The 23196-nt window shown below is 59.4% G+C and overlaps 3 protein-coding genes across 3 annotated transcripts; 2 read left to right on the top strand and 1 right to left on the bottom strand.

The window, feature by feature from the left end:
- Positions 1–2827: 2827 nt before the first annotated feature.
- On the bottom strand, positions 2828–8871 carry LARGE2 (LARGE xylosyl- and glucuronyltransferase 2). The gene is made up of 14 exons (XM_040259081.1): positions 8454–8871; positions 8001–8359; positions 7585–7667; positions 7281–7404; positions 6902–7073; positions 6672–6776; positions 6086–6198; positions 5890–6015; positions 5636–5791; positions 5334–5494; positions 4640–4918; positions 4256–4405; positions 3956–4151; positions 2828–3529 (listed from the first exon to the last, which is right to left on the bottom strand). Exons 2-14 carry the CDS (start codon positions 8295–8297, stop codon positions 3320–3322), a joined length of 2172 nt encoding a protein of 723 aa, XP_040115015.1. The 5' UTR covers positions 8298–8359; positions 8454–8871; the 3' UTR covers positions 2828–3319.
- Positions 8872–13754: 4883 nt separating this feature from the next.
- PEX16 (peroxisomal biogenesis factor 16) lies at positions 13755–20142 on the top strand. Its single transcript, XM_040259098.1, has 11 exons — positions 13755–14579; positions 14795–14830; positions 15660–15736; positions 16062–16195; positions 16336–16436; positions 17363–17443; positions 17585–17713; positions 17803–17875; positions 18002–18121; positions 19461–19525; positions 19981–20142. Exons 1-11 carry the CDS (start codon positions 14468–14470, stop codon positions 20037–20039), a joined length of 987 nt encoding a protein of 328 aa, XP_040115032.1. The 5' UTR covers positions 13755–14467; the 3' UTR covers positions 20040–20142.
- A 2219-nt stretch (positions 20143–22361) lies between these two features.
- On the top strand, positions 22362–23171 carry CUNH11orf94 (chromosome unknown C11orf94 homolog). The gene is made up of 3 exons (XM_040257700.1): positions 22362–22645; positions 22769–22842; positions 23015–23171. Exons 1-3 carry the CDS (start codon positions 22362–22364, stop codon positions 23134–23136), a joined length of 480 nt encoding a protein of 159 aa, XP_040113634.1. The 3' UTR covers positions 23137–23171.
- Positions 23172–23196: the final 25 nt, after the last annotated feature.

Genomic DNA, 23196 nt, shown 5'->3' with positions numbered 1-23196 from the left:
AAGATCCCTTCCTTTGGTGCTGCTCTTGGTCTTTCAGCCACCAGCATTTCGAGTTCCTGGGGGACAGCTTTGAAGGAAATGGCCAGTGAAGCTCATTGGTGCCCACACACCCCGGCTTTGACAGGTGCAGGGAGCAGGCTGGCTGCATCAGCCCTTGGTGCTTAGAGAGGACAAGAGAGTGAGATGTCTTGAGGGGACAGGGTGTCTCTGAGACGAGGGCGTCCCTGGGCGGCCTTCGTGTCGTCACACCTTTGAAGAGAGATCTGCATTGCCAGCTGCTTTCTCTGCCTGCTGGCTCCGGCCACTGGAGATGGGAGTCTTACCCCCTTTTGCCCACCCACAAGCTTCCTGGGTGACCTTTGGCTAGAACGTTGTGCTTGCCTTTGCTTGGCCTGTCGCCTTCTTGAGAAAACCAGGGTTCTGAAAGGCTTGGACCATTTCTATCATTTTTGCCTCGTGGAAAATGAATTTTTGTCACGTGTGCCCTCCTGCTGGAGACCTTTGCCCATGGCACACGTCTGGCCCCAGGAGAGAAGCAGAGACTCTGCCTGGGCACTCCCAGAGCATCTCCCCCAAGCCCACCCGGTGTCCAGTAAGGGCCAGAGTCTAGGAGGGGGCAGAAAGGGACCAGTCGTCTCTCCCTCACCTAGTGAGGCCCAGAGAGACAGAGATGGACCCTGAAGGCGACTGCTGCAGAGCAGTCCTTTTCATGTAAAACGTGTCTCTTCTCTACCAACAGTTTCCGTTCCTCTTCCTGGGATGTTTGTTAGAAGAGGGGATGACAAAGGGGCTGCACCGGCCTCTTGAGAGTCAGGGCCTTGCTGCAAGGTTGCCTGAGTGGGAAAGGAAGGCGCTCCCTTTGCTCATGCAAAAACCAAGGTGCTATGTCTAGTCAGGGAGCTTTGGGAGATGCCTGGACTAGTTGGATGAATGGTTGGCGGAGCTTCAGAGCCCAGAGGTGGGCTGTGCGCCCTGTCTTGGAGCCCTCCCATCAGACTTGTCTGGGCCCAGAAACAGGAGGTGGCCGCTTAATACCTGTCTTCTTGAAAGAAGAGGCTTTTGCTCAGGAAGGAGCCACCGGGGGTTCTCAGGGGTGGGTGGCCGGGTTAGGAACTAACTGACCAGGGTTTTGCAGGCTGCTGTGAGCAGTCACACTCTGACCTTGCCGAGGGTTGGGGTACGGATTCTTCTCAAGTTAAGATGTAAGCTGTTGTGCTAGTCATCTAGGATGACGGAGTGAAAAACTGCAGCCCTGCCCCCAAACCTGCATTCTGGATTCAAATTGCCAGACACCCCTCACTGCAGAGAAAAGGCCCTGGTCACCAGTGTCCCTCCTCATGGTCCTGCCAAGAGAAGAGCCTCCCCGTCCCTCCAGACCCGAGGGTCCCTGTGACCACCCGAGACACACCTTCATGACCATCCCACCTCCTTCTTCCTCTCCGCTGCTTTCCCTCTACTGACAACTTCTGAGGGCAGGGGAGTGACTGGTCGGGGCTGGGACTGATCCAGCTGCCAGCTTGGGCTGGATCAAGGGGCCTCTTGTCAGTCCCAGGCCAAGGTGACGTGCCCTGGAGGCAGTGAGGTCATGTTGCTGTCATCTTCCCTGCTCGTGTTCTTGCCAGTGTGGCCTGCAGCTCCTTTTTCTTTGAGAGCCTGCTGGGTCTTGTCTCACCTCTGCTGAGCTCATCCAGAGTTCTGCTTTCTTCCTTCCTTACTGGGCCCTTTTGGGGCAAGCCTGTCGGTCATGCCTGACAGGGAGGCCCCCCTCAAGACAGCCCCTCACGGGCCTTAGCCTGTGGGGCCTATACCCTGGCCGTGGCGGCCTCTGGCTCGCACCCAGCGCCCAGTGTCCCTGCAGGCCTGCTGTGTCCCTGTGGCTTCTTGTCTCAGGCTCAACAGGGCGTGGGAGTGGGGCGCAGCTCCTCGCCCCACACCTCTCCCGTGAGGACGACCGCGTTTCCAGCTCGTTGTAGTCTCTGCGTGTGCAGTTGCCTCTCTAGCCATCTCTGCCACCTACTCCTGGGGCCAGCAGAGCCTTCTTGGGCTCTCATCCTGAACCACGACGACCCACACAGCACACTCATAGCGGTTTCCTCCCTACGTTCCCTTTTAGGGTTTAGTCTTTCTCATTTATCCAAAGGGCTTAATTTAGGAGACTCTTACCCCAGGGGAAGAAAGCTTTTCGGTAGGAGGAAGAATGGGGGCCCGGGTACGTCTTCCAGTCCCTGGGTTCTGCAGATTCGGTGGCTTTTGTTGGATGGAGGTGACCTTGCTCTATGTAGAAAGGAAGACCGTGGACCTCACCCCTGCCTCTCAGCTGGGCACCCTTGGCAAGAAACAGGAGACCCACTTTCTCCGATTTAGAGACGTCCCCAGTGTCAGCTCCTTTCCAGGAGGCAAAGGGTGACCCTCCCACCAGAGTACAGGGGAAGAAGCCGAGTTTCCCTGTTTAGAGAGCCCCAGTGGAGCTTGTGAAAATAGCCCTTGTAAAGAAAGAGCAGGGCTCACAACTTCTCTTCACTCTCCGCTCGCAAAGGCTCTCGTTCCCTGAGGACTCCACCAGCCCCACAGCAGCCTCTGAGCCCTGCCCCTCTCTCCGGGGTTGCTGGGTCCTCAGCCCAGGGTACGCTGCAGTCAGGCAGGACCGCCGGAGGCCAGTGAGCTCTGAGCAGAAAAGTGCCAGCCAGCTCCCAACCTGTCTCTTGTCCAAGCCCTTTGTGATTTCAGTCTTGGTAGAACTTGTATTTGGAGTTTTGTGCTTCAAAGTTTTTGTTTTTGTTTGTTTGAGTTTTGTTTTGAGGGGGTGGGGGGGATACAGAGCAGCTGATCAATTTGTATTTATTTATTTTAACATTTTACTAAATAAAGCCAAATAAAATCTCTCAGACTCATGGTGTTGGGTTTGCAGCAGGGGAGGGTGGACAGGATACACAGACTCCAGCCCCAGCCTCCAGGGGGGGCCCCGTTGCTGGGCTCCCGACAGATCCAGCGCCTCCCCAGGCTTACTGACTGCCTCACGCCCCAAACCAAGAGGAACGAGAAAAGGAGCTGTTAAAACTTAACGAAAAAGGGATGTTATGGTTGAGAGGATGTAGGAACCAGCCCCAAACCAGCTGGGGCCGAGGAACGCTAGACCCACCTGAATAGCAGCAGCAGAGGGAGGCCCCGGGCCTCACGCCACAGATGCCTCCCCCCAGCCCCTCCCTAGAGACCTTAAATAATTTAAATAGCAGGAGGGCGGGGTGGCGGCAGGGTTGCTCCTGCGGTCGGCAAGGAGTGTGTGTGAGAGCCACGGTGACAACGGTGGGCAGCCGCGAGGTCAGGCGGGGCCCCGGGGCTGCTGCAGGGCAGTGAGGTATTTGAGGGCAGCAGCCCCGTAGTGGCGGGACAAGTCCTGGTGGAAGTCGTCCTTGAGGGCCTGGACGCAGTCCCGATAGGTGGGGTTGGAGCGGAAGCGGATGATGTCAAGGCTTGGGGCGTGCGGCAGGTGGATGGTGAAGGCCTCGGGCAGCACCAGGAGTTCGTATTCCTGGGGGCGCGGGGGAGGGCGGGGGGACAGTCACTGTGTAGGCTTGGGGAGGGTGGCAGCTCTGGGGCGGGGGGAGCAGATTCATCCAAAGTCAGAGACTTGAGTTCTGCAGAGGGCCCTTCACGGTACAGTGTGCCACTGTTTAGTGAGCCCCTTGGGCCTGCTGTTTAGTTGCTAAGTCACGTCTGACTCTATGAACCCACAGATGAGCCCGCCGGGCTCTTCTGTCCATAGGATTTCCCAGGCAAGAACACTGGAGTGGGTTGCCCTGAGTTGGGGAATCTTCCCAACTCAGGGATCGAGCCTGTGTCTCCTGCATTGGCAGGTGGGTTTCCTTTACCCCTGAGCCACCCGGGAACGGGGCAGCCCTTGCTGGGCCTAGAGGTATTCTCAGATCAAGGCTGGAGACAGCAGGGTGCCCCTTACTTGTGCATCCAGCTCTATGATGTGGGCCACCTTGTTCCAGCCAAAGCCCACGAAGCGGGGATCATAGCGGGGACAGTCACGCGGCACCACCACATAGGGCTCGTAGTCAGCTGCCCACTGCACACGGTACGGGGCCTGAGCCTCCCGCCAGCGGGCATAGTCTGTGGGTGCGTGGCCCTGGGGCCACTCGTGGTACCTGTGGGGGGCAGGGTAGGACGGGGAGCCAGTTGGAGGCTGATGGGGGTCAGTGTGGGGAACGGCAGCGCTGGGAGGGAGGGGCAGGCCGGTGGCCTCTCCCACCTGAAAGTATAGAGAGCGCCAGCGTCCAGCAAGGTCAGCAGTTCGGCTTTGGAACTGGGGAAGCTGAAGCGGTAGTGCAGGGTCTCGAACGCAGGCACCACCAGGGCCGCCTTCCGCCTACCGCCCAGCTCCAGCTGCTCGATGGAGGCCCTGAGGAGGGAGCACCCCATGAACCGGAGAGAACTGGACGGGGCTCTGCCTCCAGCACTGGGCCCAGGGGTTCTCTTTTTGTTAGATGTAGGACCCAACTTCTGGGGCCAGCGCACCCTGAAGCGTGGACTGGGGTTCAGGAAGGAGCAGGGAGGCCCCTGCCAGGGCCCATGGGTGCCCCCGACCCTGTCCACACCCACCCATGTGCCATGGCTCTCCCCTGGCCCGGCCCACCTGAGGTAGTTGTAGAGGGAGTAGGCGGGCAGGAAGTCGATGTCGCTGAGGAAGACATAGGGCGTGAGGGCCTGGGCCAGGGCCACGTTGCGGAGCTGGTTGATGGGGTAGAGGGAGCCCTCCCGGTACACCACGTGGTAGGCCACGTCCTGCCGGGCAGAGAGCACCTCCGAGGTCTCCACGAAATGCAGGAACTGCTGGGCCTCTGCCTCTGTCAGGTACAAGGCCAGGCTCATGGGGCCCGGCCAGTGCCTGCACAGGGCTTCCAGCATCTGCAGCCTGGGGTGAGGAGGGCGGTCAGCCTGGGGGAGGCCCGGGCTGCCTCCCGCGCTCACGGCCACGGACAGCCCCCTCGAGTGGCTTGCTGAGCCCCTTCCAAGCACTTTTCGAACTGTTCTTATTTCATCTTCACAGCTACCCCACAAGGTGGGTACTTTCTCATTTGACAGATGAGAAAACTGAGGGCCAGAGATATTAAGCCTTGCCCATGGTTCCACAGCTACAGAGGGCAGCTTCCCGACACCTGGGTGATCCCCACAGCCTGAGCTCCTTCTACCGTCTCTCCAGTGTCTCCAGTTCCTGGAACTCCTCAAGCATCAGGCAGTAAGAGCTCTCCCTCCCACCAAGTGGAACCCTCCTCTCGAAACTCCCAGACCGCGCACCGTGCCCTCTGGGGCTGCCCTCGGCTCCTCACCGCTCCATGGAGAGTTGGGCCACCAGGGTGACGTCATGGGGCTGGGGGGGTGGCGGCTTGTGGGGCAGGAAGGTGATATGCACGCGGTGCACGGCGAGCTGCTGCTGCCGGAACTCAAAGCAGGCGTCCTGCTCCTCCAGTTGTGCCAGGGCCTGCTGCAGCTGGGAGGTCGTCGGGGAGAGGAGGGCAGGCTGGTTGGGGCAGGCGGACAAGCCCTGGACAAGGCCAGGTCCCACGGGAGCAGGGGCTGGGTGGGGCAGAGCCTCCCTGAGGGGAGGGAAGGGAAGGTGGCTCCCTCTTACCTGCTCGGCCCCAGGAGGGGGCGGGCAGGGGCACCCGAAGAGCTCTCTCCGCAGCAGGTTGCCATCGTACTCCAGGAAGGTCAGGTAGAGGTTGCGGAAGGATTCCACGTGCTTGTTCTTCACGTGAAGCTTCTTTGGTGAGTTCCAGTGGATCACCTGGGATCAGAGAGGGCATGGAAAGGGGCCGGGAGGTGGGGGGAGGCGAGAGGGAACGGGAGCCCATCACCACCGCTCAGCACCCCCGCCCGGCTCACCTTCAGGTCAGAGGCCTCTGAGTAGCAGCGCTCAGCCAGTGTGTGGTCTGACAGCTGCACGTTCCACATGCAGGGCAGGGGCTGCACCAGCCACGGGTGCTCCTTGATGACAGCGTTGAAGATGTCCTGGGCAGAGACCGTCGCCGTCACACCTCGGGTCAGAGCCCGCCCCCACCGCCCTCCGGCGCCCCCAGACCTGGTCGGCCAGTGAGGTGGCAGGCAGGGTGAGGAGCTCCCGCTTGGCCGTCAGCTTCCACATCTGCTCCCAGCCAGCCTGCCGAAGCCGGTCCAGCCGTAGGAGTATCACGCCTGCTCGGGGGGAAAGGCTGTCATGCCCACCTGAGATGACCAGCTCCTGGGGCCGAGGCTCCTGAAGGTGTCTTCTGAATGTTTGTTTTTGTGCCGTGTTAATATTTTCTGACTGCTCAGACGTGAGTGTGGACTCACTGGGTCCACAACTAAACCTCTTCGGGGTGAAGGGGAGGCAAAGCACAGTTTACAAAGCACCCCCACAACCATCTTCTCAGATTCAGTGGTCCCAGGGCTGGGAAAATCACCCCCATTTAATGGGTGAGAAAACAGGCTCAGCGGAATCAAGTGACTTGGCCAAAGTCATCCAGCATCATCATCCCAGGTTGGAACTGTGATTTCTGGCTCTTCTCCCAGTGTTCTTTCTACAGAACAGTTCTTGAGGGCCTCCCATGCATTCTATGCTCTAACCAGCCCCAGGGGCCCAAGGACCAGTGGCTGCCCTCCTGCACCACCCCCAACACTGTCCCCACCTGTGTTAAATCCCCGGCCCAAGGCAGGCCAGGGCCTGTGGTTCTTCCAGAGGTTGCCGAGGTACCAGTCGCTCTGGTTCTCCACGAGACCAATCGCTTGCTTGTCTGGGAGGGAGGGCACGAGAGAGCTGTCTGAGGCTGCCACTGACCTCAGCTCAGGGCTAGGCCACAGGGAGGCCTGGATGGGCCAGGGAAGGGGGCTGACTGGGGTGGGGTCCCAGACCTCTCACCAGAAAAGTGAGCAAAGAGTGCCCAGAGGTCTGCAATGTTGGAGGCAAAGGTGACGTCCGTGTCCAGGACAATGACACGGGCCAGGTCGGGGGGCAGGGCAGTGGGCAGCGCCAGCTTCATTAGCCCATAGAGGCCAGAGTAGTGCTTGCTGGGGATCCAGGAGACCTGGGGCTGTGGGCGGAAGCACAGGGCATGAGCCCGCAAGAGAAGGGCTTACCAGTGTCGGAACATACTCGGGGTGACGTGCCCAGGAGGGTGAAGGACTGGCGCTTCCGAGGAGGTGATGGGACTGGGGGTCCCATGCAGCTCTAGCCTGCCCTCCCACTGATACCCACAACCCTGGGAGGAACGAGGGGGCAGAAAGGCTGGGGCTCCTGCCTTGAGCTCGTCAGCGTCGTAGAAGCTGATCTGGACAGCAGGCACCATCCACGTGTGAAAGAGCGTCTCCAGGATGTTCCTGGCCACAGCATCGGTCACCAGGTGAAGGTGCAGTGGATTTTTCCTTCAGGAAGCACAAGGGAGGAAAGCAGATGGGCCCCAGAAGGAACTACAAGGGACCAGAGCCCCACCCTGAGGGGCTCAGAAGTGGAGGCACTGGTGGCTATCACGAGCTTCTCCCTGCCCAGCTCAGGGTATTCTCACAGCCTCCTTCCAGGGAGGAAAGGGACACTCCTGGCTGTACCTGTAGAACAGCAGGGACTTCACCAGGGTGATGACATCTCTGCTGGAGTTATGTCCCGCACAGACCATCGCCACCTGCAAGAGCTGGGGAGGGAGCAGCAGGTCGGCGGGCTCCGGACAGGAAGGACCTGGGGTTGGGTTGACCCGGCCTAGGGCAGTGGAGCCCCATCTGGCATCGGAGCTAGGCCGGAGTGTGGAGGGGGGCTCCACGGAGCCGGGGTACACCCCCCTCATTTCCCAAACAGGGAGGCCAGGGCCAGGAGAAGGGCAGGTGTGAACCCGAGGCGCCCCCGGCTGGCTGGTCGGTGTCAGAGCCGACACCAGGTGTTGGGATTCCCACAGGTGTCCAGGTCCCTGCTTGGGGGCGCGGGGGGACCCTGGCATTCCCGCCGCCAGGGCCCGTGCGCACCTACCTACCTCGCACTTGGGCGGCGGCGGCGGCGGCGGGATGCAGTCCGAGCTGTTGTGGCCCCCGGGGTCTGCCGGTGGGTCTCCATCGAAGGCAGCGGCCCCCCGTGACCGTGGCCGCCCGTCTGGAGGTACACGTGGCGTTGGCGAGCCGGGTACGGATCCCGGGTCACCCCCGCCCCGCCTCGCCTCCCGCTCGCCGCCGAGCTCACAGTCCGGGTCCCCGCCGAATAGGAAGAAGCCGATCAGCAGCAGCAGCAGCAACGCTGCGGCCCCCAGCGCCCGGGGGCGCCCTCGGAGTAGCATGGCTGCGGGCAGGGGTCCTCACTGCGGGGCGCGACCCCGGGCTGTGGGCTCCATCGCGGGCCCTGTGGACCAGGGAGGGAGAGGCGAGGTCAGCCATGGGCGGCGGGGCCCGACGGCCACCCGGTCTTCTCTCCCGCCGTTGAGTCGCCACCTCACCTGCTCCAGGGGCGTGGGGTCCCCAACCTTACTCTCTCAGAAGCTGGCTGGGGTGCAGGGAAACTGGAGGTGGAGAGCAGGCCAGCCCCGTCCGAGCAGGAGCCAGCCCCGCCCCCAACCTGGGTTCAGGTTTCACCTCCGCTTGGCTGAGTCCGAAGGGGCGGGGAGACCCCCCCCCGCAAGGGGAGGAGGAGGGAAGGGCTGCCCTGCCCCCGCTACCAGGAGCCCCTACACCGGGGAAGGAAATGCGGGAACCCTCGGGGTGGCCGGAGGGCTGGGGGCAGCCACCCGTGAAGGACCACCTCCAAAACTACCTGCTTTGAGCCCATCCCCCTCTTCCCTGTCCCGCGAACCTTCCCCTGCAGGAGGGGCAGGGTCCCCAGGCCCAGGATCAAAGGAATAGCCAGAATAAGGGAAAGGGGACTGGGATGGAAGGAAGGGCCTGGCGGGATGGGGTTGGGGGCGGGGGTCCGGACACCTGCTCTGGGGGCGGAGGCGGTGCCGGCGGCCAAGACCCGCCCAGGAGCCGCGGGGCACCTGGAGTCCCAGCTTTCCTCCTGGTCTGCTCCGCCCCCACTCAGTGCAGGTGGCCTGGGGGCAGAAACCCGCCCTGAGAAGGTCCCCTCCCGCCCAGGAGCTGGCCAGGGGCCTCCTGGGCAGCGCCGAAAATCCCCAGCCCTTGCCTAGACCGTCGTGGTTGTGCCAGGCCCCCACCCCCCAGCCTGGATCTCTGTCTTCTCCTGCCCTGGAGGGATTGGGGGGCGCTCCGGGCCGCCAACAACCCATCACAGTTGATGGAGCTGGAACGCCTGTCCTCTGCTCTAGGCCCTGTGCTGAGGTTCCCCTGCCTCGCAGCAATCAACCATGTCAGTCCTGTGACACCGGCTGGGTTCTCCAGGCAGAGCTGAAGCGACCAGTTAGAACACCCTCCTGAGGCTCTACCCTGCAGAGCGCGGCTCCTCCCTAAGGGCTTCCTGTCCCAGCACCTGCCCTTGAGGTTCCTGCTCCCGGATTTTATCAGATTCTCACAAGGTAGGCCTCTCCTTCCACATTCCTTGGTTTGTTGTTTTCCTAGTTTTTCTCGAAAGGAAACCTCACTGACTTGTTTATAGCTTGTCTCCCCTACAAGGTAGCTACTCATCGGATTGGGCCTCTAGCACCCAACCAGGGCCTGTGAGTATGTGCTGAACACGGATGGGCCGCAGTGTGACCTGGAAAGGGAGGGGTCCGGGCAGTGTCCTTCAGCCCAACTTCCAGCTGTAACAAGTGAGGGTCTGAGAGGCCCCAGCCCGGGAAGAAGTCGTGGCAGAGCAGCCCAGCCTGAGACCAGCCCCCCTCGCCTCAAGTACCCCCCTCTGTGAGGCCAGGATGCCTTTCTCTGGGAAATGGGGGTCTGCAAGGAAGGGCTGGCTTTGGGCCTTTGGAGGCCAGGGGCAGCGGTTACTATGGAGACTGATGCGGCTCCTCATACATCTGGGAACTGAGCAATGAAGGGAGGCAGAGTCCGCTGATGTGCCTGGAGCTTCGAACCTTCAGTCCCCTGAGCCTCATTTCTAGCCTAGAGCTGGGATGAGTGTGAGTGAATCCCTCCCCAGGCCCCTCAGCAGAGACTGCGGGGGAGTGGATAGGGTACCCTGTGAGGGCCTGATCGGGGAGTCTGTGCAGGGAGCTGGGTCTGCAGAATGACGGTAGTCACTCACGGTACTGGCCCTACCCCTCACTATCATTCAGGGGGATATTGAGGTGCTGAGATCCTTGCTGGGCCTTCAAGAAGTTCTTCTGGGGTGTGGAGCGGGGAAAGGGAGATAGGCATGGGCGTGTGAAGGATGCTGGTCTTTAGGCCAGAGGCCTCGTTTGACCTAGCTCTACCAGGATTTTTCCACGTGACCTTAGACCACCCAGGCCCCTTCTCTGGGCCTCGGTGTCCACCTCAGGATACCTGTTGGACTGGTCTAGCTGTCTTCCCCTGTGGTTCGGGCCAAAGTGAAGGAGACAGGATCAGGTCCAACTTGCCCAAAGGCCCTTCAAAGCCCAGCCCAGGTGACCAAATTCAGGCAGGGGCCCAGGAGGGCAGGGCTGCCCTGGGTGCCTCCTGTACACACGACCCTCTTTGTCTCTGGGACCTAATGAGGCACAAGATCTAGAGAGGAAATTCAGGCCGCTGTGCTGCTGCCAACCTGGCTGAGCTCCTGATCCCTTCCCTGGCCTGAGGGAGGGAAGAGAAACAGCCTCCAGCCCGTGTCCCTTATAGTCTGTCCAAGGGTGGGGGTGGCGGGTGCGATCCTCTGTCTCCCATGCCCGTCTCCCTCCCCAGAAGCACTAGAACCACCAGCCCTGGGAAGGCCAAAGAAACCCTGCACAGCCCCCTTCCTCACTCTCTCACTCTGCCTTCCACACTTCCCCTTCCTCACTCTGCGTCTCTAGCCTCAGTTCCAGGGGCCAGAGTACTGCTGATGAGGTTTGGCGAACAAGTTCATTGAGACGGCAGGGGATGTAGGGAGGGAGGAAGGAAGAGCCCCAGCCAAATGCCCTGAGCTCTAGTCTTAATCCCAGTTGCTAACTTGATTTATGACCAAGCGGCCTCAACAGTCACTGCTCTGGCTGAGCTGTGAGCAGGAGAAGAGAGGACCCTGTCACAGGAGACCCTCACTGTGGTCTCTTTGACCAGTGCCATGCTGTGTGACCTAAGACAAGTTCATTCCCCTCCTTGGGCCTCTTATTCCCCATCTGTGAAATGGAATTCATACCAATCTGGCCAAGTTACTAGGAGGAGTTAAGTATGAGTGAGCCTGGCACCCAGGAAGTAGTGAAAACTAATGCAGATGATGCCCATGGCCACCTCTCTGTTCCCCAGGAGGTTTGCCACTCTTGGGGCCCTGGACACATCTCCCTGAGTCTTCATTCCCTGGCAGGGGCAGGGCGGGAAGTTAGATCCCCCGTCTGAAAAAGAAGAAAACTAAGCTGGGGGGAGACTTAGGGAGGCAGCTCAAAGATGGGTTGTGATTTCTTGGTGAGGTGTGTTAAAATGCCCAGATTCTGTGCTCAGACTAGACCAGGATTCCAATCTTGACGGGGCGTTCTTAAGCGGATCCTTTGCTCTTGTGGAGATAATATCTGGTGGAGAGGATTAAGTAAAATACTGTACTATTCTCAGTTCAGTTCAGTTCAGTCGCTCAGTTGCGTCCGACTCTTTGCGACCCCATGAATCACAGCACACCAGGCCTCCCTGTCCATCACCAACTCCCGGAGTTCACTCAGATTCACGTCCGTGATGCCATCAAGCCATCTCATCCTCATTCGTCCCCTTCTCCTCCTGCCCCCAATCCCTCCCAGCATCAGAGTCTTTTCCAATGAGTCAACTCTTCACATGAGGTGGCCAAAGTTTCAGCTTTAGCATCATTCCTTCCAAAGAAATCCCCGGGCTGATCTCCTTCAGAATGGACTGGTTGGATCTCCTTGCAGTCCAAGGGACTCTCAAGAGTCTTCTCCAACACCACAGCTCAAAAGCATCAATTCTTCGGTGCTCAGCCTTCTTCACAGTCCAACTCTCACATCCATACATGACTACTGGAAAAACCATAGCCTTGACTAGATGGACCTTAGTCGGCAAAGTAATGTCTCTGCTTTTGAATATGCTGTCTAGGTTGGTCATAGCTTTCCTTCCAAGGAGTAAGCGTCTGTTAATTTCATGGCTGCAGTCACCATCTGCAGTGATTTTGGAGCCCCAAAAAATAAAGTCTGACACTGTTTCCACTGTTTCCCCATTTATTTGTCATGAAGTGATGGGACTGGATGCCATGATCTTCATTTTCTGAATGTTGAGCTTTAAGCCAACTTTTCACTCTCCTCTTTCACTTTCATCAAGAGGCTTTTTAGCTCCTCTTCACTTTCTGCCATAAGAGTGGTGTCATCTGCATATCTGAGGTTATTGATATTTCTCCCGGCAATCTTGATTCCAGCTTGTGTTTCTTCCAGTCCAGCGTTTCTCATGATGTACTCTGCATATAAGTCAAATAAGCAGGGTGACAATATACAGCCTTGACGTACTCCTTTTCCTATTTGGAACCAGTCTATTGTTCCACGTCCAGTTCGAACTGCTGCTTCCTGACCTGCATACAGATTTCTCAAGAGGCAGGTCAGGTGGTCTGGTATTCCCATCTCTTTCAGAATTTCCCACAGTTTATTGTGATCCACACAGTCAAAGGCTTTGGCATAGTCAATAAAACAGAAATAGATGTTTTTCTGGAATTCTCTTGCTTTTTCCATGATCCAGTGGATGTTGGCAATTTGATCTCTGGTTTCTCTGCCTTTTCTAAAACCAGCTTGAACATCAGGAAGTTCACAGTTCACATATTGCTGAAGCCTGGCTTGGAGAATTTTGAGCATTACTTTACTAGCACGTGAGATGAGTGCAATTGTGCAGTAGTTTGAGCATTCTTTGGCATTGCCTTTCTTTGGAATTGGGATGAAAACTGACCTTTTCCAGTCCTGTGGCCACTGCTGAGTTTTCCAAATGTGCTGGTATATTGAGTGCAGCACTTTCACAGCATCATCTTTCAGGATTTGAAATAGCTCAACTGGAATTCCATCACCTCCACTAGCTTTGTTCGTAGGATGTTTTCTAAGGCCCACTTGACTTCACATTCCAGGATGTCTGGCTCTAGGTGAGTGATCACACCATCGTGATTATCCGGGTCTTGATCTTTTTTGTACAGTTCTTCTGTGTATTCTTGCCACCTCTTCTTAATATCTTCTGCTTCTGTTAGCTCCATACCATTTCTGTCCTTTATCGAGCCCCTCTTTGCATGAAATGTTCCCTTGGTATTTCTAATTTTCTTGAAGAGATCTCTAGTCTTTCCCATCCTGTACTATTCTCAGAGTACCATAAACCTTCTGCCCTGGTCCCCAACGGCGCAGCCCCTTGGGCCCCAGCCTTGCCCCGCCCCTTTGCCCACAGCCAATCGGCGGCCGCCTCTTCCGCGCATCCGTTCCCTCCACCTCTGGCAGCTTCTCTCCCGCCGCGACTTCCTTCCAGGGAGGCTACCCCGTTTGGCAAGAGATTCCTTGGAGAAGTTCTCATTTCTTGGGAAGCAGTTGAGAGATGGAAGATGCACCGGAGGGCCAAAAAGCGCTGTGAAATTGATCCCGAGTTCAAAGAGCCCGTCTGCCCTCTAACCATTTTACAGATGGGGAAACCCGAGGCCCAGAGAAGGGAAAATCCTCGTTAAGGTCACCCCGAGCGGAGAGCAGAAGCCCAGGCCAGGCTTTTCTCCGTGAAGATGGGAGTTCAGGTGCGCGATTTGGCGGGAGGGCGGCGGGAGGGAGGACATGCTCCTTGTGGGAGCCGGGGCACTAACGATGCTGGCCAGGGGGATCTTGACTGCGTGGGAGGCTGGACTTCTCGCTGCCTCAGTTTCCCCAGCACTACCTCTGGGAGAAGTAAGGCGACGAGGCAAGGGGCCAAACGCGCGCCTGCACACAGTCCGATTGTCCTTAGGCTGTCCCCGCGCTCCCCACCCGCCCAAGTCTGATGGAGAAGGCTCCTCTGTGGGCGCTGCCTCCCAAGCCCTTTAAAAGCCAGTGCTCCCGTTCGAGCCTCTCGGCATTCTATTGGAAAGGCTCTTGATCCCTACTCCAGAATTAACTGCTCAGGCTGCCGCAGCTTTTTCCCGGAGCTGTAACTGCGCAGGTGCAAGGCAGCAAATCCGGAAGGCGGAAGAGCAGGTTGGGGCCGCCGGGGTCGGGGGCGGAGAGCGTGTGAACCAATGACCTGAAGGAGTTAGGAAGGGCGGGATTAGGCCCGCGGTTACTTAACGCTACCCTGGTGGGAGGTGATTTAAGAAATGGGGTGAAGGATGCCTCAACTGCTCTTCGCGTCACCGTCCTTCTGGCCCGCGGAAGTTAAGCAGCAGAGAGGCGGGCCTAGCGCCGGAAGCAGGAAGGAGGGCGCAGGAAGCAGGGCCCCGTAGCCAGTATCGCTGTAGGTCCGTGGGTCTGTCGGTCCCGAGGGCAGGATGGAGAAGCTGCGGCTGCTGGGCCTCCGCTACCAGGAGTACGTGACTCGTCACCCGGCCGCCACGGCCCAGCTGGAGACGGCAGTGCGCGGCCTCAGTTACCTGCTGGCAGGTGCCACCCTGACCTTTGACCCATCCCTTCGGATCTCTGACCTCTGACCCCACCTGCCTCCCCCTCCCTTCCCTGCGGAGCCTGGGTAGTGATCGCTGTGCTTGAGGAGTTCCTTCCAGGTTCCTGTTAGGGCATAGGGAGGGAATGTCCAGGGACCCGAAGCAGCAGGGAGAGGCAGACTCTCACCGGCGCCTCCTTCTGTGCCTTCTCTCCAGGTCGTTTCGCCGATTCGCACGAGCTGTCAGAGCTGGGTGAGCCGGGCTTTGGGGTGGGTGGGAGGCGAGAGGGTGGGGGAGGGCTTCCCAGAGGGCTTCCTAGATTTCCCGTTAGATCATCCAGTTCTGCGATTGAATCAGACAGGGGTCCAGCGTCCACTGTCCCAGACCGTCGCGTATGCCACTTCTCCCGCCATAGTTGAGAGATATGTCTGGGGACCTTGACTGGTCAGGAGGCTGAGCCAAGCGCCTCTTCTGCCTTTGCTCCGTTAATGTTCCCTACAGTCATGTGAAGTGGGTACTGTTATTGTTCTCCTTGTCCAGTTAAGGGAACAGAAGTTTAAGTGAGGTTAAGGAACAGCCACCGAAGGCCTCAACCAGGATTCACATCCCAATCTCCCAAATTCCAGAATGCCCAGACTGTAACTGCCTCAGTGGTGTTTACCCAGTCAGTACAGGAGGCACAGATCCTGAAAGGATGAGCTGGGTTCTAAAAGGTAGGGATGGAAGAGAATTTCAAGGACAGGCTGCAGAGAGAGCAAAGGCCAGGAGGTGATTGCACCTCCCATGTCTCTTTGGAGCATGATGGGCAGTTCTGGGCTGCTGGATAACCAGTGCTATTCAGCAGGGCAGTAGCTGGTATGTCATAGAGATCAAACCATCCTTTCTTGTTCTAGCTGCTCACACAAAGGTCTTTGAGGGGAGTGGAGAGCTCTGAGGAAGTGGGTTGCAGGACCTGTTGTTTCCACATAGTGTGTGGGTGGCTGAGCACAGCAGGGGATAGGTGATCTCTGCTGCTCTAGGGAGAGGGGCAGGGGCTGGAGGCTGCAGAGCCAGCCTCTCAAGGCCACTCTCTGCCCCTCAGTGTACTCTGCCTCTAACCTGCTTGTGCTGCTCAATGACGGAATCCTACGGAAGGAACTTCGGAAAAAATTACCCGTGGTAAGAATTGTGAAGCAGCTCAGGAACAAAATAGTAACCACCAGCCCGTGTTTGGGGCACGCGTTATGGTCTCGTGGAGTACGAGACATGGCTGCATCCACCTGTGCCTGTAGCTGTTGGGCGACAAGTCCAGGCATCAGTGTCCCCTTATCAGTTGAAAAGACTGGGTTTCACAGGGTAGAGTCGCCTGTCCCAGCAGCAGATCTCAGGCTTACGCACTGAATCTTGGGAAGAGGAACATCTACGTGTCCTGTCAGAGGTGTCCCCTGCGGGAGGAGCTGAAACCAGGGGGGCCTCCTGACCTCTTGGCCTGGGGTTCTTGCAGTCCCTGTCCCAGCAGAAGCTGTTGACATGGCTGAGCGTGCTGGAGTGTGTGGAGGTGTTCATGGAGATGGGGGCCACCAAGGTGTGGGGTGAAGTAGGACGTTGGCTCGTCATCGCCCTCATCCAGCTGGCCAAGTATGTCGGGACTGTGGAGGGCCGGCCTGGGGTGGGGGGTCACTGAGACCAGCTGTACCGATGGTGTTAAATAGAGCAGCCCGGACCCCTGCCAGCTAGCCACCTCCCCCTTCCCCAGCCCTGCCGTACTCCCAACCCAGGGCTGTACTTCGGATGTTCCTGCTGATCTGGTTCAAGACTGGCCTCCAGACCTCACCCCCCATCATTCCGCTGGACAGGGAGACCCAGGCACGGTCCCGGGGTAAGTGCCTGCCCACTCTGGAGTGGAATGGGGCACGGGGCTGATTGGTAGATGAGAGCTGACCTACGCACTGTCACCGTGGAGCACACCTCTCCCCATCAACTCATTTTGTCGTCATCGTCTTATACTGGTATTTTACAGAAGAGAAAGAATGATGAAGTCAGAGGCCAGATGAGAGCTTAAACTCAGAGCTTCTGATGTCGGAGTCCTCAGTCATTGTTACGGGCTGCGGGAAGAGGGGACAGAGCATCAGGAGGAAGCAGGGGTCTTGCCAGCCTTGTCTTTGGGCCTGGCTCTGTATCAAGAGCACAGCCTCATGAGGCAGGGTACCCAGCAGATGCGCCCCTTCAGAGTTTTGGGCCCATCAGCTGCTGGCCTCTGGTTTTACCCCCTTGACTTTGAGTTGGGGGCAGGTCTTCGGTTCTGTTTTCATGGTCATGTTGAAAGCAAAGCTCTCAGAAGATACGCCCTTCCCCTCCTTCTTTTTTTGTTTATTGGCCACGCCACACAGCCTGTGGGATCTTAGTTCACTGACCAGGGGTGGAACCTGCGCCCCCTGCAGTGGAAGCATGGAGTCTTAACCGCTGGGCCACTGGGGAAGTCCAGATACAGCCTCTCTGGCTGTGGTCCCCATGGACCACCAGCCCCCCTGCCTTGTTCCAGTGCCTAGGAGGCCTTAGTTCTTGGCTGGTATATCTGCACAGGTGATACTGGCCTTTCCCCAGGTTGGGGAGGGCTGCAGAATGCTCCCCGCTATGGACAGGTCTCAGGCACAGCCTCTGCTATGGTGTCCTTGACTCAGCTGCTGTCTTAGTACAGGTTTATCCATTCTCCCCATAGCCCATGAGCGTTCACTGCACCTGCATTCACCTGTAGGCTCTGCACATGTCCCTCTGACAGTAAGACCTTTTATCTATTCCCACTAGATGGTGACCACAGCGCTGGTAGCCAGGAGCAGTCATATGTGGGGAAGCGGTCAAACCGGGTGGTGCGAACCCTCCAGAACAGTAAGTATGGGAGGTTGCTGGATGAGATAGCTCAGTGCTGAGGTCAGCGTGGGCCTGAGGGCCTGGCTTTCGTCACTGCCTGCCCACCCCCCCGCCCCAGCCCTCGGGCCCAGCCTCTTACCTGCTGCCCTTGTGTTCTAGCTCCGTCCCTGCACTCCAGGCACTGGGGGGCCCCGCAGCATCAGGAGGAGCTGGGCGTCACCCCCACCCCGCTGGGGCTGCAGGAGACCATCGCTGAGTCCTTGCATATCGCCCGGCCTCTGCTGCACTGTATCCTTAGCCCAGGCCCGGGTTGCGATAGACGGGGGCAGGCAGGCCGGGCCGTGTGCCAGAGACATCCTTAACGCCGTGGCCGGCAGTGCTCAGCCTGGGCCTCTGGGGTCAGCGGTCGTGGACACCCTGGCTCCTGTCCGGTGTCGTGGATGTGACCAGGTGAGCCGGGCTTGCCTGGGGGCCCCATTCCCTCCGTCTGGCTTTGTGCTACAGGCCTGGCCTCACGTGGGCAGGCAGGGTCCCTGCCTCTGCTGTCGCTGGCCCGAACCTTGTCCCCTCCCCCAGCCTGAGCCTCCTGAGCGACAGGAAGGGCCTGACCCGGCGGGAGCGGCTGGAACTGCGGCGCCGGACCGTCCTGCTGCTCTACTACCTGCTGCGCTCCCCCTTCTACGACCGCTTCTCCGAGTAAGGACTCGGAGCGCCCCCTCCCGGGGCAGGGGTGGGGAAGTGGGCTGGCTCCCCAGGCTTGCTCACACCTGCCTTCCCTCCCTCCTTCCCCGATCTGGGTTCACGGAACACTTGCCGTGTGCTACCCTGGGTGTGCTCACTCCTGATTTCTTGGGGCCATCTGCCCAGTGTGTTGCTTAAGCTGCTGTTGGCAGGTGAGGGCAGGGCCCCAGGGACCGTGGGCATGAACTTTCCCCATCCTCAGCTTGCTCGCCCACTTTCCTAAACAGTTGGGTTATTCCCCACTGCTCACATGAGACACTGAAGTTCAAAGAGGCTGGGCAGCTGAAATGAAGCCACCCAGCCAGCCAGTTCCCACACCCATGCTCTCTCCTGGCCTGTCCCTGCCTCACCCAGCCCTCCCTCCATACCCTGAGAGGGTCCAGAGCTCCTAGCCAGAGAGGCCTGCTGGGGGTGAGTCAGGGGTGACTTGGGGGCAAGTCTCCCAAAGAGGTCACCTGAGGTCAGACTGAGATTTGAGGAGGGGTCCCCATACTGCGGCTGGGGCTATGAGACAGGCTAGAGGCTCCCGGGACCCACTCTGTCCAGGTCGTAACAAGAACACTGCTTAAAGGCTGGAGTGATCGTTGGAATCGTACTTAACATTCTGTACATACAACTTCTGTTTATTTTCTGAGTTGGTAGAAAGTAAGCTTAGGTCAGATTTAATAATCACCTCGATGAAAATAAGTTTCTATTTTCAGATCAGTTTGAAGGCTCCCAAGGTTCTACAGCCAAACCCTTTTCCACACTCCAGAGAAGACGCTCTGGAGACTTTGGTGGATCCTGACCTCTGCCCACAGATGGCTTGCACTGAAGCATTGCAGCCCCAGTATCGCTCTGAATTGAGGATTACCTAATTGCAGAGGTGGCTTCCCAGGCTGCAGGCCTCCAGTCTGCCCTGTCTTCCTGCCAGCCTGACCAGCCCAGCACCCTTAGAGCAGTGGCCCAGACTGAGGAGGGCCCAGAGCCTGTCCCCCAGAGGACAGGGGCAGGGTGCCGAGGACCTCTGGGATATAGTCTGGGGAGAGAAGTTTCCTTCCCCCTTCTTATTGTCAGGCAATATAGTCTCTGGCTCTGGGCTGCCTCCCAGCGGTGGGCTGAGGTGTGACCCTCCCAGGTGTGTGGCTGGGGACGGCTGGACCAGAGCCTTCTGTCTCCGAGGGTGCCCTTGATGCACCTGGTGACCTTCTGGCTTCTGGGATGCACTGCCTTTAGTCAGGTGGTCTGCAGAGGTTTTACACGCCTGGGTTTGCAGGAACCCAGGCCCCCTACTTAGGCTACTCCTTTGTTGCAGGGCCAAGATCCTCTTTCTACTCCAGCTCCTGGCAGACCACGTCCCAGGCATTGGTCTGGTCACAAGTAAGCGTGGGATGAGAGTGTGATAATTACCATCACGGAGCTTTTGTGTGGCTCGGCTCCCTGTACCTCCTTGTAATCTGACTCCTGGCACAGTTGGGAGAGGGAGCACAGAGGTCAGGTTGGGTGGGTGACAGCTCCTTCAATGACATGAGACCAGCTTCGCTGGCCGGGGACTGTACGGAGGAATGAAGCCTGCTGGCCATTTGGAGAGGCACCCTCAGCAGAGAGGCCCTGGGCCAGGGCTACCCACAGGGACAGCGGGACAGCTGTGTGATTTCTGTGAGCTTGAAACTCTTTGTCTGTAAACATGGCCAGAGATAGCTCTGATGCTGGCGGGGAAGGTGGGAGGGCGGGGGCTCTGACCAGGCGGACAGGAGCCTCAGGAGGGCCCTGGGTAGAGCCGGATTGGAGTCTGGCCCTCAGCCCTGAACTTGCTCCCCTCTCTGTCATTGCAGGGCCGCTCATGGATTACTTGCCCAACTGGCAGAAAATTTATTTCTACAGTTGGGGCTGACGGACATTCCGCAAGTGGGGTATGAGGAGGGGCAGGGGGTGCCTCAGCTCTTCAAGTCCTCTGGGCCCCTTTGCCCTAATAAAACTGACTCTGGCAGCGTCCACGCCTGTGACTGCTCCATGCCCCCGACCCGGGGCGCCCGGCTCCTGCACTCTGGCTGGGCTCCGCACACAGCCCTGGTCTCCACTAGAGCGCCCTTAATTCCCTCTCGACTCCGCATCCTGAGGGGAAGGAAGCACACGCCGCACCTCATCACTGGCCAGGATGCCCCCGCTAGGACCGGGACGCAGGCTTCTCCAGCCTGGAAAGCTGGAGCCCTACCTCAGGAGCACGGGAAGCTGTTTGCCACGGCAGCTGCGAGAGTAAATGCTGCTTCTCTCTTGGTCCCTGTTGACGGCCAGCAAGGCTGAACCCAGACAGTGGATGACAGCTGCCCCTGGGTCTTCTGGCCCACGCCCTGCTGGGGCTGATGCCTGGCAGCTGCTCTGTGGTGGAGCGTGGTGCTGGTGGGCCTGCCTCAGTGCAGAGGGGCACCTCGAGCCCTGACCCCTGCTCGAGAGCAGAAGGCCTTTCTCCTGTGGGAAGGGGACGTCAGGCCCCAGCCAGCGCTGCGGCCGGCCCTAGGCAGTGGTAAGATTGACAGGGCTGGGAGCCGCCGCGTGCGGGTTCACAGGGCATGAGCCGGCGTCTCCCCCGTGGTCTTCCTGGAGGCACCATGCAGGGATTTGGGCATGGCGGCTGCTGTCTTTCTGCCTGGTCTCCCTTCCCTCAGTCTCTGCTGCCTTTGTGCTATGAGCAGACCGCATGCTCCTGCTGGAGCTTACAGCCGGTCGGGCAGCCACTTGGGTTCTGAGAGGGCTCCATCTGCCCTGTGTCAGCTGTGCCTCTGCTGCCCCCAGACACCCTGGGACGGGCCGGCTGTCCCTGACTGCTTTCCCCAAGTGCCTCTGAGAAGCCCCGTCCTGGTCCCGGGCCGGGGCGAAGGCACTGGGTGGTCACCACTCGAGACCCGCGGCTTTGGCTGGGCATGGTATTGTGCTCTGGGGCTCATGCTGTGTGTGGAAGCGAGTCAGGCCCAGCTCGCCGCCCTCACTCTCGACAGCCGGGGGGACGGGTGTGTGGATGCCTCCATGCGCCGAGTTGTTGCGGTCGGTGGAAGTATGCGCGGACCATGGTCAGACTGCCTGTCCGCCCCAGCCGGAGGGCGCCCTAGTCAGGGAGCCCTCCGCTCAAGCCGGCTTCTAAACTGCTGAGACTTCATCTGTTTTCAGCAGGCAGACAGGAGGTGGAGGCTGTGTGTGCAAAAACACAGCACAAGTGATTGTTGCAGTGGCATGACGGCCCTGCCGGGGTGGGAGGGCGCCCAAGCAGCGGGCAGGGCCAAATCCACCAGGCCATCGCGCCCCAGGCAAGCAGTGTCTCACAGGTGGTGGGGAGGGGCCTGTTTGAAACCGCATCTCAAGGGGCCTGTGGGCACGGGAAGGGGAAGGTGGAGGCCTGCAACCGTGGGTGGCAGGAGGGGTGGGGCCGACCCAGCCAGGCCTTGGGGACTGGTTGTGGATACAAAGGAAGAGGGTGGAGTCTAGTCTTGGAGGCAAGGAAATGAGGGGTTTGGAGTTAAGAGGAGCCAGAGCGTCTGAACTTGTGGTTCCTGGCGGAGGGCAGGGGGGGCAGAGGATGCTAAGGCGGTTCCTGGGAGCCAGTTGTGTCCAGGGAGGGAGCCGGGTCCACACTGAGTTAACACAGGGCCGGGCAGGAAGCAGAGGGCCACATGGCCTCGCCACAGGCCTGTGAAGAGACTCAGTCTCTGGCCCCATCAAGGATTCACTGAGCACCCAGCAGGCATCCAGTACTGAACATGCTGTAGTCCCTGCCCTTGGGAAGCTTACACTCGAGAGGCCCAGGTCCCAGGCTTTGCCACCTATGCTGAAGTCCGTGTCAGCCTCGGAGGCGGGCCTGCAGCCATGCTAAGCTGCGGGGGCAGCCTGGGGGTGGTGCCCTCAGCATGGGCTCTGTCCCGTGGGGCCTGGGTGGGCCAGGGCCCAGGGACCTGCTCAGGGCTCTCCAGCTGCAGGACCTTCCTGGGGCAAGTCAGTGTGGGAGGGAGGGGGTGGGAGAGGGAGGCCGGGCGAGGAGCAGTGGCAATGCCGGGGCTGCACAGGGCCTCCTGGGTGTGCGTCCCTGGGCAGGTTGTATAGGTGCCTTACCTCAGTGGTGAGGAAGCCCAGGCCCGCAGAGAGAGGCAACGTTTCCGCCTGGCAAGAGGCAAGGTGGGGATCTGAGCTGAGCTATCTGTGCCCTTAGCGGTGAGTCTAGAGTAAGATGGGCTCAGCACCTGGCGGCCCACAGCCTCAGAACAAGCTGCCCACAGGCCTCAGCAGGGAGCTTCCCAGCAGGCCAGAGCCGCTGCTGACACGCAGCCACGGAGCTGGGGGCCTTTGTGAGGCGGCCGGGCGTGGGCAGCAGGTTCCATCCTCCGGCCTGCCGGGGGAGGGGCAGGCAGAAGCCGGGATCATGCTGGGGGCTCTGCACCCCAGGGCTGGCCTGAGCCTCTTCGTCCTGTACCTCGTCCTGGCAGCCGCACTCCTCCGCCCCCAGCCGCTGAGGTAACTCCTGAGGTGGGCCGGCCCTCCCTGGTGTCAGGACCCCCCACCCTCAGACGTTGCTCCCGTTCTGGGAGGTGGTAGCTGCCCCCCTGCCAGCGCTGAGCACCCCAACTTCTCCCGCAGGCCTCAGCAAGCCGTTCCTGAGGAATTTTCGGCCCCCTTGGAACTCTCGGCGCCGCTCTCTGGCCTGGTGGATGGTAGGCTCTCTCCTTCCTCTCCCCACCCTGCTCCCCGATGGGGGAGCCGTGCCCTGGGAGCGGGCACCTGGCCAGCCTCGGGGCCTTCTCACCCCACACAGCGTGTGTGTGGGGAAGACTTCAGGGGAACGCGGACGCTCCCTGCCACTCACCCCCTCTTTTTTCTCTCTAGACTACGGGGTCCGACCGAAACACCCGTGGCCTCGGGGGCCCCGACCCCTGCTCTCCCGGGCCCAGCAGCGCAAGCGAGACGGGCCCGACATGGCCGAGTACTACTATGACTCACGCCTGTGATGGGAACCCCTTATAAAACTATTCTGTGCAGCAAAGCCTTGGGCTTGCCTGGTGTGGGAA

This window comes from Oryx dammah, unplaced genomic scaffold (assembly GCF_014754425.2).
Source record: "Oryx dammah isolate SB20612 unplaced genomic scaffold, SCBI_Odam_1.1 HiC_scaffold_17, whole genome shotgun sequence".
Lineage (NCBI taxonomy): Eukaryota > Metazoa > Chordata > Mammalia > Artiodactyla > Bovidae > Oryx > Oryx dammah.
The sequence above is the reverse complement of the archived record's forward strand: the minus strand, read 5'-3'. Positions and strand labels throughout refer to the sequence as shown.

What these genes read in the sequence shown, in the direction of transcription:
- LARGE2 (XM_040259081.1), bottom strand. Translation starts at nt 8,297, where the DNA reads ATGCTACTCCGAGGGCGCCCCCGGGCGCTGGGGGCCGCAGCGTTGCTG. An exon ending in CCACCTCACTGGCCGACCAG is followed by an intron (nt 6,016 to 6,085) that starts GTCTGGGGGCGC and finishes GTCTCTGCCCAG; the next exon opens with GACATCTTCAACGCTGTCAT. An exon ending in CAGAGGCCTCTGACCTGAAG is followed by an intron (nt 5,792 to 5,889) that starts GTGAGCCGGGCG and finishes CTCTGATCCCAG; the next exon opens with GTGATCCACTGGAACTCACC.
- PEX16 (XM_040259098.1), top strand. Translation starts at nt 14,468, where the DNA reads ATGGAGAAGCTGCGGCTGCTGGGCCTCCGCTACCAGGAGTACGTGACT. An exon ending in GCACGAGCTGTCAGAGCTGG is followed by an intron (nt 14,831 to 15,659) that starts GTGAGCCGGGCT and finishes TCTGCCCCTCAG; the next exon opens with TGTACTCTGCCTCTAACCTG. An exon ending in TTCTACGACCGCTTCTCCGA is followed by an intron (nt 18,122 to 19,460) that starts GTAAGGACTCGG and finishes CCTTTGTTGCAG; the next exon opens with GGCCAAGATCCTCTTTCTAC.
- CUNH11orf94 (XM_040257700.1), top strand. Translation starts at nt 22,362, where the DNA reads ATGGGCTCAGCACCTGGCGGCCCACAGCCTCAGAACAAGCTGCCCACA. An exon ending in CTCCGCCCCCAGCCGCTGAG is followed by an intron (nt 22,646 to 22,768) that starts GTAACTCCTGAG and finishes CTTCTCCCGCAG; the next exon opens with GCCTCAGCAAGCCGTTCCTG. An exon ending in GCTCTCTGGCCTGGTGGATG is followed by an intron (nt 22,843 to 23,014) that starts GTAGGCTCTCTC and finishes TTTTCTCTCTAG; the next exon opens with ACTACGGGGTCCGACCGAAA.